Genomic DNA, 15,782 nt, shown 5'->3' on the forward strand with positions numbered 1-15,782 from the left:
AAGGAGCTGCCTCCAGAGCAGTTCCCAGGCGTGCATAGGGGGAAGGCTTTGGAACGGCTTTCACGGCTTGCATGACCACAGAAGTTTTTTATTTCTGCTTAATCTTGCTGGTTCTAAGCAGCAAATTCAATGGGTCTTCAAGGACAGCTCAGGGAGCATTTTGGTCATAAAAATAGCCAGTACTACAGAAATTTTCATGTATCACTGAATCCTGTCATTCCTCATTAGCTCGTCCCACATGTGCGTGCCAATGCTCTTGCTAGAGTGTTTGCCAGGGAAATTATGATAACAGAGGATATAATATTATTTGCAGTGTTTCTGTAGCTGTGTTGGTCCCAGGATATTAGAGAGACAAGGTGGGTGGGGTAATATCTTTTATTGGACTAACTTCTGCTGGTGAAAGAGACCAACTTTCGAGCTTCTTCCGGTCACAGACCTGACAACGAGCTTGGTGTAGCTCCAGAGCTTGTATTTTTCTTTCACCAGCAGAAGTTGGTTCAATAAGAGATATTAGCTCACCGTCCTTGTCTCCCTGATATAATATTATGTCAATTTCTCGGTTTGTATCATCACGTCCTTGGAGGCAGAGAAGAGTAAAAACCGTATCAGTTCTTTGTAAACAACTTTTGAACGAAAGAGAGAGTCAGCCAGTCACTTCAGCCCTGGAGAGGATAGTCAGCCATTTGAGCCTCTCTGGTTAAATGGCTCTGCGTAGCTATTAAAATCGAAAGTGCCATCAGCACTGTTGGGTCCGGGTTATTTCCTATCCCGTAGCAGGCTACACCTCACACAGAACGGACATTGTCATGTGGACTGTTGCAAGAGATGGCAGTTGTCTGTAACTGTTGTTATGGACTCAGAAGAAGTGTCGGGCTGATCTGTGAGCTAAGCCAATACCAGAAGTTGGATGGTGAATTTAAATGGTTTCTTCTGTGTGTTTGTTTGTTCCTGGTGTGGATTCTAATATTAACACCCTCTTCACAAACACAACCTTATGAAAGCCCAGAAGCTTGTTGAATATTACTCTCCGCTTGCTATGTGTCCTAACAACTGCGCTCTGTGACTGGAAGAGAGATGAAAAAGCCTTGGTTTAATGTACCTTTCACTTAAGATGTGTTTAACAAGGGTTGTCTCTGTAATGGACCATTTCCTTCAGTGTGAGAGACAAATCTCACAGAAACCTCTCCTTCGTCTGGTTGGTTTGGGAGTGGAAATGGCTCAGGAACAGGAGTTCCCTGGAGATCCTGGGTCATTTTTCTTTTGAGTCAGGCCAGAAATACTGTAAAAACAGTCCCGCTGTGCTCTTGGGATGGTTCTGCTTCTGGTTCCAGGCTCTGCAGAGGGACGTGAAACTAGAGGTATGCTTGTTTGAAGGCAGGTTGAGCGTGGGGTGGACGTTGAGTCTGGTTCAGAGGTTAAGGACAACGCTCACTGTATCCATATCCAACTGACTGTCCGTGGCCATGAAAAGAATGTGATCTTTCCATGGCAGTGTCATGGCATGTGATTTCACCACAGGGCTGGAGCAAGAGCACAAATATCAGAAATAAAAGCAAAGAGGACACAGCAAAATACATAGAATCATGGAATCATAGAATCATGGAAGATTAGGGTTGGAAGGGACCTCAGGAGGTCATCTAGTCCAACCCCCTGCTCAAAGCAGGACCAACCCCAACTAAATCATCCCAGCCAGGGCTTTGTCAAGATGGGCCTTAAAAACCTCTAAGGATGGAGATTCCACCACCTCTCTAGGTAACGCATTCCAGTGCTTCACCACCCTCCTACTGAAATAATGTTTCCTGATGTAAGCAGTGTCAGGATGAGCTCCACCCTGACATCTGGTGGTGAGGTGTGGCAAGTTGTGGAAAAGAACTTCAGGGGCCGATCTCATTTGCATAGGCACACCCACCACGCCTAGAATGAGACCATAGCTGCCCAAATGGTCACTTTGGCTGCTGTGGGATCCCCAGTGTCTCTGTTATTGGGGCAGGAAGAATAAATTGTTATTACCCTGATTATGGGAACTTTGCTTGGAACTGTACGTGGCCTTTTGTTATGATGGAGGGATTCACCATCAACTAAGTAGCACTCGCTAGGCAAGGGTCATGGGTTCCAAAACTGTGTGAATGGAGAGAGGCTGGGGACAAGTATTAATACTTGGTGGCATGGGTCCCTTGGTGAGGGCCTTACATGCTGATTGCACTTCCTCCTCTCTCCACTGTGGAATATCAGAGCTAATTTTGATTTCATTAGAAGTCTAGTTATAGGCTGCTGAGCTCACTTTGGGCTGACAGTGCACCAGCACTGGGGCTCCCCTACTATAAGCTGAATTCACCTAAGAGCTGAAATCACTGAGTGTTGTGTTAAGTAGTGGGGGAGCCTGAAGATATATTGTGGAGCAGTTTGCGGGGACGGCTGGTGAAGCAGTTCGACGCGGAGCAGTGTGTGGATGGCAGGAGCTGCTTGTGGGCCGTGGAGCTGAGCGAAGGAGTTCGTGGGGCGGCTGGCGGAGCGGAGCAGAGCGCAGCTGAGCGAAGGAGTTCGTGGGGTGGCTGGTGGAGCGGAGCGCAGCTGAGCGAAGGAGTTCGTGGGGTGGCTGGTGGAGCGGAGCGCCGCTATGGGGCGGTCAGCTTCAGATCATGTAAGGTGCCTCTTACCCCTGTCCCATTTCCACCCAGGTTGGGAGGTAAAGCTCCACAGATAAACTTTCGAACTCTGGGGCCGCCCTGACCAGGGACAGAGACTTTTGGGGCATTGGACTTTTGGGACTTCTGGTGATTTGGGGTTGCTGGACTCAAGAACCAAAGGGAAAAGGGCATGCCCCAATTTGCCTGGGGTGGGGTTGTTTTTGCTCATGGGTTGTGTTATGAATCCTGTTGGTGGTGTTTCCCCAACATAATGCCACATTGTTTCTCTCTGTTATTAAAAGACTTTTGCTACACTCAGACTATGTGCTTGCGAGAGGGGAAGTATTGCCTCTTGGAGGCGCCCAGCGGGGGTGGTATAGATTTGTCCCAGGTCACTGGGTGGGGGCTCGAGCCGGTTTGCATTGTGTTATTGGAATGGAACCCCTAGATATTGAACCCGGCCCTTGTTGCTGCCAACTCTGATGGGCAGAAGGGTTACACTAATATCCAACCTAGACCTCCCCCACTGCAACTTGAGACCATTGCTTCTTGTTCTGTCATCTGGTACCATTGAGATCAGCCGAGCTCCATCCTCTTTGGAACCCCCCTTCAGGTAATTGAAGGCTGCTATCAAATCCTGCCTCATTCTTCTCTTCTGCAGACTAAACAAGCCCAGTTCCCTCAGCCTCTCCTTGTAAGTCATGTGCCCCAGCCCCCTGATCATTTTCGTTGCTCTCCACTGGACTCTCTCCAATTTGTCCACATCCCTTCTGCAGTGCGGGGGACCAAAACTGGACGCAATACTCCAGATGTGGCCTCACCAGTGCCAAATAGAGGGGAAGAATCACTTCCCTCAATCTGCTGGCAATGCTCCTACTAATGCAGCCCAATTGCCATTAGCCTCCTTGGCAACCAGGGCACATTGCTGACTCGTATCCAGCTTCCAATCCACTGTAATCCCCAGGTCCTTTTCTGCAGAACTGCTGCTTAGCCAGTTGGTTCCCAGCCTGTAGCAGTGCACGGGATTCTTCCGTCCTAAGTGCAGGACTCTGCACTTGTCCTTGTTGAACCTCATCAGATTTCTTTTGGCCCAATCCTCCAATTTGTCTAGGTCACTCTGGACTCTATCCCTTGCATTGGTGCCTTTTAATTTATTTTTTTCCCCATGTTTCTGCCAGAGTGAAAGTCTCTGAAACCAGAAGTGCAGGCTTCATTCACTAAGAGTTATCACTTAATGGTTGAGGAAGCAGGGTCCCTTCTAGGCCATCTCCTTTCTCTGAGGAGGGACTGTAAGAGCCGGTGAGAGCAACCATGCAAAAACCTTCCATTGCCACTTGGTTCTGCTGCTGACCCACCTTGACAGTGGACAAGCCCCTTCATCTGTAAAGAAGACTCAGTCTACACTATGGCTGCTACAAGACACAGCTATGGAGCTGCAGCTGGAATGTAGATGCTTCCTGCATTGACAGGAGGGCTTTTCCCCATCCATTAACCCACCTCTCCAAGAGACGGGAGCTAGCCTGCTGGAAGAATTCTTCTGACGACCTAGCTGGTCGATTAAATCCACCTAAAGGAAAACCCCTCCCACTGAAGTGCTACAGCAGTGCAGCTATGCAGCTGTAGCGTTTATTTTCAAGCATAGACAAGCCCTGTGTAGTTAGGGCGACCTAATCCCCAGTGTAGATGCAGCGAGGTCCATGGAGGAATTCTTCAGTCGGCCTCGCTACCACCTCTTAGAGAAATGAACTAACTACACCAATGGCAACCCCCTTCCATTGCTATACTAAGGGTCGGTGTGACAGCTGCAGAGCTGCACCTATACCCTGAGAAGGGCCCAGTGTTATTACTGATTAGAGTCTTATTTTCTGCCCTGCTTGTGGGTTCTGCCATAACTAGCGGCAGAATGGGTGGTGACTTGGGCATTGGAGATCAGGGTCTATGGCCAGTTCTGCCAATAACCTGCTGTATGCCTCTGTTCACACACCTGTCCTTGCTGTCTCCTCTATTTACACTGCAAGCTCTTTGGGATGGGGATTCTCTTACTAGGGCCTTGTCTATACTACAAATGCTTAGCTGTTATAGCTGTACTGTCGGAGCCGTCTAATGTAAACACAGCTTATATTGCCAGAAGGTGTTATTCTGCTGGCATAACACAACCTCCCCGAATGACTCTAGGGGTATGTCTACACACTACAGGGCTAGGGCGACAGAAGAATTCTTCTGGCAATGTAACTGCGTCTACAGTAAGGGTTAGGTTGAGCTCACAGCCCTGAATGATGTAGCTAGGTTGATCTAAGTTTTAGGTGCAGACCCTGCCCAACTATGTTAACAGAGGCAGGCTGATGTTGGTGTCCACACCAGGGGTTTTGCTGGCATAGCTCTGTTGGCTAGGGGGGTGTTTTTTTCACATCTTTGACTGACATAGCTCTGCCAACAAAACTTTGTAGTGTCGAGCTGCCCTCTGTGTATGTTCAGCAGCAAATACAATGGAGCCTAGAGGTGCTACTGGAATACTGCTACTAAAAAATAAAGCAATATCTGCAGACTGTGCCAACAGCTGTCATTATGAAATACAATTATGTACTGGGGACAGAAAGCAGCCAGCCAGACAAAATATTGGCATATCACAGCATCAAGGAAGGCATACACCCACGTTGTATCCTGTCTCTGCAACTATTCAACATATACGTAGAAGGGATAATGAGGGAAAGTTCTGAAGGCATTCACTAGGGTGTACAGCTCAAGGGTGTGTACATCAACAACATAAGATACATAGGATCCGAGCAGCTCACAATCTATAATGTAGTGTTGTGGGTTGAGTTAAAACCTCCTTAAAACTGATGAGTGTAACAGCTGCATTTCAGTCAGGTTAAGCGTTAAAAAAGCACAGCAGGCTGTAAGTGTATGTCTATACAGCAATCAAACACCTCTGACTGCCTTTGTTAGCTGACTCCAGCTTGTGGGACTTGGGCTATGGGGCGGTGTAACTGCGGTGTAGGTGTTTGGGCTTGGGCTGGGTCCTGGAACCCTGTCCTTTCATGGGGTCACAGAGCCCGAGCTCCAGCCCAAGCTTGGACGTCTACACCGCAGTTAAACAATCTGTAGCCCGAATCCCACCAGCCTGAGTCAGCTGACACAGGCCAGCTGCAGGTCAGCCTGGACAAGTACAGTGTGGGACCCTGATCCTGGGAGAAGCCCAGAGAGGGGGCTGGGGCTGGACTAACTGGCTAATGAGACTATTGTTTGGTTCCTCCTGTGTTTGTGGAAACAGGACTTTGGCTATTCTTTGTTGTGGTGGGGTGAGAGAGGCCCCACGCTGGCAATGAGGGGGTTAAGGAGGCTGACTGGTTCCCCACTGGCAATCAAAGGGTTAGGGAAAACTTGTGGACCTGTCAGGCAAGTGGCCCCGCCCCACTACACCTGCAGCAAGTGTCAGGCCTGGAGAGGGGAGATAAAAGGAATGGGCCCAGCACTGTTTGAGTGCTGACTAAGAAGGCAGGTGGAGTTCTGTTTCTTGGGGAAGAAAAGCCCAGTTCTAGCCCTGAGATGGCATTTGTTTGTCAGCTGGATCAATCCTCCTGGAGGGGATGACCAGATCCTGGGAAGGGAATTGGCAGAAGCACAGACTGTTTTGGAAACAAGCCCTGAATAGAAGGGTGAGGTCCCAGTGAAGGTCTGTGGGATGACCCTGGCTTTGAGTGGTTTGTTCTTGTTCTTTAGTATCTTTGAATGTCAATGTCCTGAAAGGGAGGCTTTGGCTGGAGGGCTCCAGTGCTGCTACCCTGACCTCAGAAACAGACCAGGGGAGACTTGCAGTGGGGTGAGTTTTGCCCTGAAGGGTCCCAAGGTGAGAGCTGCCCTAGCAACCCTAGTAAACAAATAAAATTGCATCAAAAATACTAGACTTCATCTTCATTTTTTCCTTCTAGCTGGAACAACCCACAGGACCCCAAATTTAGGTAGCTGTTTGGGTTAAAAGCACCCCTCTGTGTGGTAGGATAGTGCAGAAGGGACAGAGGCCCTGATCTTGAAATCCATAATTTTAGGTCCCTAATGCCTAAGTACCTATGAGGATCTGAGCCAGAGTGCCTAAGTGACTTGCCCAAGGTCATACAGGAAATCTGGAGCAGAGAATTGAACCTAGGCCCTAACCACTGGGTCATTCTGCCTCTTTCTTCCCTCTGCCATAGGAAAATCAGGGGTCACAGCACTTGAATTTGTAATGTAAAAAAACAAAATTAAACCCACCCCAATCTTTAAATAAAAAGAGGGTGAAATCCTGGTCTCACATCAATGGCCAGATCCCTATTGAATTCAGTGGGGACAAGATTTCACTCAAGGCTTTTCTAATCCATTGTAAAGATTCAAGAGAATAGAATTTTTTTTCCCTTTGAAGGTCACTTTAATTACAGGCTTCCCTTTATTGTGCATGTGATGTACATTTTTTAACTGACCACAGAGGAGCAGGAGGGGCTGGGAAGGAGACAGAAGATTGAACTAACAATGGAACCTGCAAGTGAACTGGCATGAATAGTCTCATGGCTGAGATGGCTGGCTAGCAATGAGAAAAGGAGTGAGGCAAAGAACTCTCATACTCACAGCTACACCCATGCAATGCTGCTTGTATAGATGGACAGACTTGAATCACATGTCTGCACCTGGAGGGCAAAATTCACTACTTGGCAGAGGGTTAGCACAAGGCTTAGGCTATACTTAAATTCCATGTAAGGTCTACAGTATTTTGAGAGCTTAATTGGGACTTAAATGGTTGATAATCCTTGGTCTGGCCTTCTGTATGGGGTTAATTTCAACCTCTGTATACTGGCTGGCTAAGTGATAATGCCCCATGCATTTACTGGGTAAAAGTCTGAATATGTGAAGCCTGAGTTCTAATCTTTGCTCACCCTGGGTATAATCAATGTGGTATCATATGCAGTTGTGGGTTAGTACAGTGTGCCGATTCATGTGGGTTACGTGCCTAATGGATTGTATTTTGTCAGGAATAATGGAAGAATCTGTTTGCTGCTTTTTTTAAATCTTAACAAAACTAATCTAGTCTAAATTCAAGGAGTGGAGAGATGGGGAATGGGTCTTCTAGCCAAAAGGCAATATATATCCCCATCATAGACAAGGGAATCAAGTAATAGATTGAAAAAACCTTTAAACTATGCTGCAGACACTGAATATATGCAGAAATCGGGACCAGTTCACAAACAATTTAGTACCCAGAAGATGAGCTAAATTTGTAATGAAAACTTCTACCAGCTGGGTCTGGTGACTGGGATGTTCTGGGCCACACTTATTTAGTAAGGAAAGGGATGGAAGGTTGGAACCCAAAAAGTTCTGTGTCGGTTGGAAACGAGACTGAGAACTGGAGTCCAGTGTCTGTGTGAACTTCCCTTTTGGGGGATAGAGGGTGAGATGGGGAGGTTAGAGGGGGCAGGGCACAGCATGTGATAAGAACATCACCAGGGACCGGAGAGTGAGCCGAATAGAGAAATGGGGATGGAACAAAAGAATTAACCATCACGACCAGGAAGAAATAGCAGAGAGGTGGTCTATAACTGATGTGTCGAGCAACCCCAGCAGTTAAGGTTGCACAAGTGTTTTTATTTCAAAGGGTCTCTTTCATTTCTTGTAACTGTTAAAGTTTCACCTTTATAGGATGAAATATTCCAGGACTGGTCTCTGCCTGGGGATTTGTTTTTATTTGAGCAAAACTGTCCAGCTGGCTTAAACTACAAAGCAATGGGGTGGAGGGCTGTGCACAAATTACATAACATATTGGGGCTGGGAGGAGATCCTTAATTTTGCATGTTTGCTTCAGTGTTAAAAGGGGTGTGGGTTGGTCTCAAAAATCACCCAAAAATGTGTAATGTAACTTATGGACCACCTGTCGGTGTGAAGAATGTGATACGCTTTGCCATTGTAACAATCTTGGTAATATTTTTTTAAAACAGCCCTAGTGTTGTCATGATTTGGGGTATGGAATCTGAAATTTGGTAGAGATGGTCCCTGTGCTGCACATGCTCATTTAAGAGGTGAGCAAAATCTTTTCTAACTCCTTCCAAAAATAAGTTCCTCTTCAGGCAGAAACTCACACTGGGAAACTGTAGCCAAAGTGTGTGGCTTTTTCTCTAGCATGCAAAGGAGCTACAGTGGTGTAGTCAAATAAACAACCCTATGCTTTCAGCCCAAAATTACGTATTTAAAGTCTCCATATGACAGAGCAGGAATTTCCTCCTCTCACTGGTTGCAGCAATTCTGAAAACAAAATGGCTGTTGTCTCAGAAAACCAAGGCAGCTTCATAGTGACTGATGCCACATAATGGAAATGTTTTTTTTTAACCTTAACTATAGCAGGCACTGTAGAATCCGCACTCTGATGCAAATACTGACAATTCAGTTTCTTTACCTTCAGTGAGTACACACCTGTCGTTCAGACAGCTAGCTGGCTCTGTTATGGCATAAATGAATTCAGGATTCTGTAGTCTAATGGCTAGGAATGCACCATAGTCTGGGGATATGGGTTTGCAGCCACCTCTTCTTCAGGTAGTTCCTCTTGGTCATCCAGCCTGAATTATAAACACACCCACATTTAAGTGTAGGGCAATAACTTATCTAGTAAGTTTCACTTGTTTGGACTGGCTTTGGGTTGCCACAAGGCTGATGGACAACAGGATTTTCCCTCATGTGAGGCCAAAGGACAGAAATCCTGTTGTGGACTGAGATGTTAGGTTTGGTTCGGAGTTGTCATGATCTGACAAAAGAACGAATACAAGTGAAAACGCTTTTTGCAGCCATCAATTTACAAAACGGCCTCAGTACCAATTTGACCAGAAATTCCAGTTGCTCTAGCATTTATTTACTGAAGTAGTAAATGAGCTTCTGCTCAAATGATTCCTGTTCATTTTACATGCCCCTTGTGGGCTCATGAATCGTGGAAGGAGATAGAATATCGGGATTGGAAGGAACCTCAAGGGGTCATCTACTCCCACCCCCTGCTCAAAGCAGGACCACTCCCCAATTTTTTTCCCAGATCCCAAACAGCCCCCTCAAGGATTGAACTCACAACTCTGGGTTTAGCAGGCCAATGCTCAAACCACTGAGCTATCGCTGGGTTTGGCTGATCCCTGAGAGACTAGGTGTGAGCCAACATTGTTACTATATGAAATCTAAGTGACAAAGTCTGCACTTCTCTAGCACCTTGCATTGAGGTTCACTGAATATTTGCAAAGCGCTCAGAGTCACAACACCCTTATGAAGTACAGAAGAGAGATTACTGAGATCACTCTGCACGGATATGGATTGCAGAAGTAGTTTAACATCCCATGACCCTGTAGGGCAGTAATAAATACCTGGCTCAATTTCCCAAAAGTGACTTGAGATTTGGGTGTCTCGGTTTCAGTGTTACAAGGGTTGGGGTGGTCTTGAGCACCCACTCTCTGAAAACCAGGCCCATTTGAAGTGTCTCAAATCACCTGCCACGTCTAGACAACTTGGTCTTAGCTCTTATAGTTCTAGATGGTTCTAGTTTTTTCATCCACAGATCTCAAAACACTTTACAGATGGGGGAAAATGAGGCAAAGGGGAATGACTTGCCCCAGGTCACACACGCAGACAGTGGAAATACAAGCCAAGTCTGACTCCCAGTCCCTTTGCCTTAGTCATTAGAGGCACTGGGGAAACACATGGATCACATTTAGTAGCTGCCATGTCAGGCAGCAGTAAGAACTAAACTGGAAATCTGCGTCAGACAGGTCTGATCCCTCTGCAGAAATTGACACACTGAGACTGAGGAGAGTTGAAGTTACTAACTCAGTCCCCAGCCCGTTTAAACGCTTTCTCCTTTTATTTCCTCAAGGAGGTTGTTAGATGTGGGGGGGGTAATATCTAATATTCAACAGCCAACTCGCCTCTTCGGGTACAGGTGCAGAGTATCTCCTGTAAGAAGGCGGCTAAGCTGCAATGTATCCGAGCCCAAAGCCTGGAGGACACTGGGCACTTTCACTAAATGCGATACAGTGACATCTTGTAAAAAGAAAAGGAGTACTTGTGGCACCTTAGAGACTAACCAATTTATTTGAGCATGAGCTTTCGTGAGCTACAGCTCACCAAAGCTCATGCTCAAATAAATTGGTTAGTCTCTAAGGTGCCACAAGTACTCCTTTTCTTTTTGCGAATACAGACTAACACGGCTGCTACTCTGAAACCAGTGAAATCTTGTGTAAGCGAAGCTTGGTTATCTGGAGGGGGAGGTGGGGGAAGGGGTTAGACCTTGGGTCACATTGTGTATGTTTGGGGGGGCCCTAAGTGTCTAGAGGGACAGGCCTGGCGGGGGGGGGGTTAGACTCTTGAGTGTGTGTGTGTGTGGGGGGGGGGGATTAGACCCTGGGATGGGATGGGCAGGGTGGACCCATGAGTGTGTGTGTGTGTGTGGGGGGGGGGGATTAGACCCTGGGATGGGATGGGCAGGGTGGACCCATGAGTGTGTGTGTGGGGGGGGGTTAGACCCTTGTGTGGGGGAGGGGCAGGGGAGGCTAGACCCTGGGATGGGAGGACCCCTGAGTGTGTGTGTGTGTGGGGGGTTGTTAGGCCATGGGATGGGAGGGGCAGGGTGGACCCCTGAGTGTGGGGGGGGGGCGGTGGACCCGTGTGGGGGGGTTTAGACCCTGGGATGGGGGGGGGTGGACCTAGGAGTGTGTTTGTTTGTGTGTGGGGGTGTGTGTGTGGGGGGGGTTAGATGATGGGGTGGACCCATGAATGTGTGTGTGTGTGTGTGGGGGGGGGGGTTAGACCCCGGGATGGGAGGGGGGCGGGGTGGACCTAGGAGTGTGTGTGGGTGTGTGTGTGTGTGGGGGGGTGTTAGATGATGGGGTGGGGGGTGGAGTGGACCCATGAGTGTGTGTGTGTGGGGGGGGGTTAGACCCCGGGATGGGGGGAGTGGACCTAGGAGAGAGTGTGTGTGTGTGTGTGGGGGGGGGGGGGTGTTAGATGATGGGGTGGGGGGTGGAGTGGACCCATGAGTGTGTGTGTGTGTGGGGGGGGGGGTTAGACCCCGGGATGGGGGGGGTGGACCTAGGAGTGTGTTTGTTTGTGTGTGGGGGTGTGTGTGTGGGGGGGGTTAGATGATGGGGTGGACCCATGAATGTGTGTGTGTGTGTGTGGGGGGGGGGTTAGACCCCGGGATGGGAGGGGGGCGGGGTGGACCTAGGAGTGTGTGTGGGTGTGTGTGTGTGGGGGGGGGTGTTAGATGATGGGGTGGGGGGTGGAGTGGACCCATGAGTGTGTGTGTGGGGGGGGGGGTTAGACCCTGGGATGGGGGGAGTGGACCTAGGAGAGAGTGTGTGTGTGTGTGTGTGTGTGTGTGGTGGGGGGGGGAATAGGCTCCGGGGACAGGCCCGCTCTAGGGGGCGGGCGGGGCAGGCCCGGCCCGGGCTGTGGGCGCGGGGTCAGTCAGGCCTGGCCCGGCCCGGCGCGCGGTCAGCCAGGGGCAGGCCCGGCTCGGCCGCGCGCAGCGGGGCCTCCCGGCCGGCAGGCGGCGCTAGCGGCGGGGCGCGGAGTCTCCTCCCTGGGCTGGGCCGGGCCGGGCCGGCGGCGCGCGGAGCGGCCCCACCCAGCGCGAGGCGAGCCGAGCCGAGCCGAGCCGAGCCGGGCGGGCGGGCAGGATGCTGGCGCTGTTCACCAAGCTGCTGGACTGGTTCCGGGCGCTGTTCTGGAAGGAGGAGATGGAGCTCACGCTGGTGGGGCTGCAGTACTCGGGCAAGACCACCTTCGTCAACGTCATCGCGGTGAGCGGGCCCCGGCCCCGGCCCGGCCCCGGCCCGGCCGGCTCTGGCCGGCAGCCCGCCGGGCCGGGGGCGGGGGGCTCGTGTCTCTGAGGGGGCGGCCGGCCCGCCTGCCTGCCTGCCTGGGGGGAGGGGGTTGACCCGGGGGGGTTGACGGGGGGCGGCCTGCCGGGGGGGAGGGGGTTGACCCGGGGGGGTTGACGGGGGGCGGCCTGCCGGGGGGGAGGGGGTTTGCCGGGGGGGGGGGGCCGGCCCGCCTGCCTGGGGGGAGCGGGGTTCGTGCAACGTGTGTGCGCGCGCGCGCTTTGGGGGGCGGGGGGGGAACCGCCTCTGCTGGGCTGGTGCCCCTGGGCTGTGTGGGGGCATCGCGGGGTGTCACCCGGGCGGGTGTTGCTTTTTTTGGGGTGGGGGGGTGACAGCCTACCCGGAGATACAGACCGGACCGGGGGGGGGGGGAAGACGGTCTCACCCCCTGTGCGGGATGGTAATTTCATCTCCATCCCCTCCGATCAGTACCGCCCTTGGCAGGGGAGGGCCGCCGGAAAGCTCTGGGGGGCTCTCTCTGCAGGGTGGGTGTAGTTTTGCTGTGGGGGGTGTTGTGTTGTTTTGCTTTTTTGTAATTAATGGGGTTTTCTGTGACTAATTTTTCAATACAGAGTCCGAGGAAAGAAGCAAAATCCTCGTAGCAGAGAATTTCCCAGCTGGAAAGATCTGATTTATTCCAGCCTGGGTGGTGGTTTTCTGTGTAGTCTGCAGTAATGGCTTCGGAGCGTGCATTTTAGGAAGGAGAATAAAGCCTTTGATAGCACGTGGGTAACTAAATGGATAGGGAATATGGATATCCAGTACGTGCCTATTTAAACTGTCAGGATGGAACTTAGGGTGTATAGCGGGTTATGCAGTTGATTTAGTATGAAATAATCTGTAGGGTTTGATCGTTTTGTTAAACTGGAGCCTGTCCCATTTTCTTCCTTCCTGGAAAGAGGGTTGCAGCCTGACACAGGCCAGAATCACAAGGCGCCTCCTCAGAATGCTAAGTAGTTTGTCAGCAGAGGGAGGTAGAAGGGACTGAAGTGGCTGGGCCAGCCTGTTCCCCTCCCCATGTCTCTCAGAAGTCTGACCCATCCTCTCTCAAAAGCCTTTCGTCCTGCCGGGCTGGAGATGGGGATAGCTAGGGGCAGAACCAGAATCTGAGTTTACTTGGCTGGAAGCTTGCTTTGTTGTGGCTGCCTGTTTTATTTCATTTTCAAAGGGGATTCATACTATATAAATCTATCTGCACCAGGAAATATTCTAGATAACACTAGTCATGCCCTACTTCAAAGAGGTTTTTTTAGCCAGTTGAAATAAGACATGGCAATTTCAGTATGGTTTGATGGGGTGCCGCACAGAGGGACTGCAGGTTTGTAATGCAATCCTGAGCAAGGTACTTAGGGGTCCTTCGTAGCCTTTTGTTGGTGGCTAAGGGTGGGGTAACATATTCTGTTTGTTTCTGTATACAGCCATAGCAACAGGAGCTGGCAATATGGCAAGATGTAGGCTGCTTTTTGGAAGAGCTGCTCTGTCATTGGCAACTGGTTTAGCAGTGTGTGCTGGACAGAGCTGTGGGCCTGATGCATGGTACACACTGCAGGTCTCGATCCGTGCACCCTCTTGATAGTCTGCCATCAGGGTTCACAAGCCACTCCCTATTTTCGCTGACTGTGTATCATGCCATCCAGGGCCTTGTGATATGAATTGTGGTTGGAGGGAAATACCTTGTAGTAATGTAGTTGTACTACCTTGTAGTTGTTCATGATGTAACATTAGCTGAAATGACTGGAAATGCCAAGGTCTGGGTGGTATAAAGGATGTGGAAGCTTTCACTTCTTGTTGGTTCAGTCCTCTCGCAAATCAGTGGTAGCAATTTAAAGTTGCAGTTATCTGGTGTGTGGTGGTGGTCTGTGTTCACTTCCTAGCAGACACCCTTAAAATTGGCACTCTTGTTGGCAGCCAACGTAGCCAAAGACTGATTGGCCAGAGGGCTTCGTCCCCTTTTTCGTGTAGAAACGGTCCTTTCTATGCCTGGGATGACTCACTGGAGTAAGGAGGAAGAGCTTTCACTGCACTGGATAAACAGAAGGCTTTGGTCTCCAAGGTGGCCATCTGGCATCTTCCCTCCTGGGCATTGCAGCATATGGTGACCCTTTCTGTTAGGGTCCCATGCCCCTGAGCTACGTTAGGCTTAGTAAACAACCAGCTTGAGTGAAATTATCCATTCTGTTTGCTTGTAATGTAATATTAATTAGACTAGGTTCTTAAATACTGTAACACTCAGGCTGTCCTACCTGAGGCAGCTTGTGCAGGGCAGCTGCAGACATGCGGCCAGAGGGATGCACTGCTAGCTCCTCTGAGTAATAGCACCCGAACGGTGCCAGTTCATCTGCAGGGATGCACCATGCAGCTCCACAAACCCTGGTACAACAGCAAAACTCATCGGGGAGCAAAGACAAACCAGCAAGTTTTGGAAGTCTTGGCTGAAGAAAAGGTCAGCGGTGGAAATGCTGCTCATATGGAATTGTCCTCACAAGCACACACTTGTGAATAAAGTCTTTTGGTAAGAAGGCATCCCCATCTGCTTCTAGGCTTTGTCCTTGCTATGTTTGATTCCCCCAGTGCTTTATTTTGGAGAGGACAGTTTGGTTTCCCTTATTCTTCCTCCATCTTTTCTTGATGGTGAGTGGATGTGGTGCTGTGTTTGGGCAGTCGGTGGCTTCTTTCAGAGTCAACACTAATCCATGGATCAGTTGTCAGGGGCCAGAATTAAAAAGGCAGCAGCACTACAGGGTCTTGCCTCCTTGATGAGGCTTAGTTTATTGCTGCCACAATGTCTGAGAACTTCATTGTCCTAGGCTGAGAGGAGGCCGATAGACTTAGATCTCTTGCAAGTGCAGCAGTACCTCTGGGGTATGTCTGCTTACTACTTCCTGTATGGTCTGTGCCATGTGTTTTTTCTGAGTCGGTTATCTTTGATCTGTAAAGCATTCAATATAGACATTGTTTATTCTCAAAAGACAGTCACGGCACCAGCATGCTTGTTCTGCCCAGTACATAGTTTAGAAAGCTTCTGTAACAATCACAAACGTTTGTTTGGATGTTATAGCTCTTTTCCAAGCCCCCTTGCCCTTAGCAACCATCATATAGAGGAGGGAGGGGGGTCTCCCTTGACGCTGGCAATGCAGAAACAGAATACTGTGACTGAGACCAGTTCCTGCCCAGTATTGTGGTGATGTCCACATCAAAGCTACCTTACGCTGTAAGCACCAAATACTTCTCATTCTGAAAATGACTCAGATTATTTGTCTGGTGCTAAAGGTGAATTGAAGAG

General features: G+C 49.7%; 1 protein-coding gene across 1 annotated transcript in view; it reads left to right on the forward strand.

Annotated features, from left to right (window-relative positions):
* Positions 1-12,198: 12,198 nt before the first annotated feature.
* The window catches only part of ARL8A (ARF like GTPase 8A), a 37,964-nt gene continuing 34,380 nt past the window's right edge, over positions 12,199-15,782 (forward strand). Inside the window, exon 1 of the mRNA XM_073320356.1 lies at positions 12,199-12,418. Coding sequence (XP_073176457.1) covers positions 12,296-12,418 — 123 coding nt within the window. The 5' untranslated portion in view covers positions 12,199-12,295. The remainder of the gene's footprint in view (positions 12,419-15,782) is intronic.

The sequence above is a fragment of the Lepidochelys kempii genome, chromosome 21 (genome assembly GCF_965140265.1).
Source record: "Lepidochelys kempii isolate rLepKem1 chromosome 21, rLepKem1.hap2, whole genome shotgun sequence".
NCBI classification, from domain to species: Eukaryota; Metazoa; Chordata; order Testudines; family Cheloniidae; genus Lepidochelys; species Lepidochelys kempii.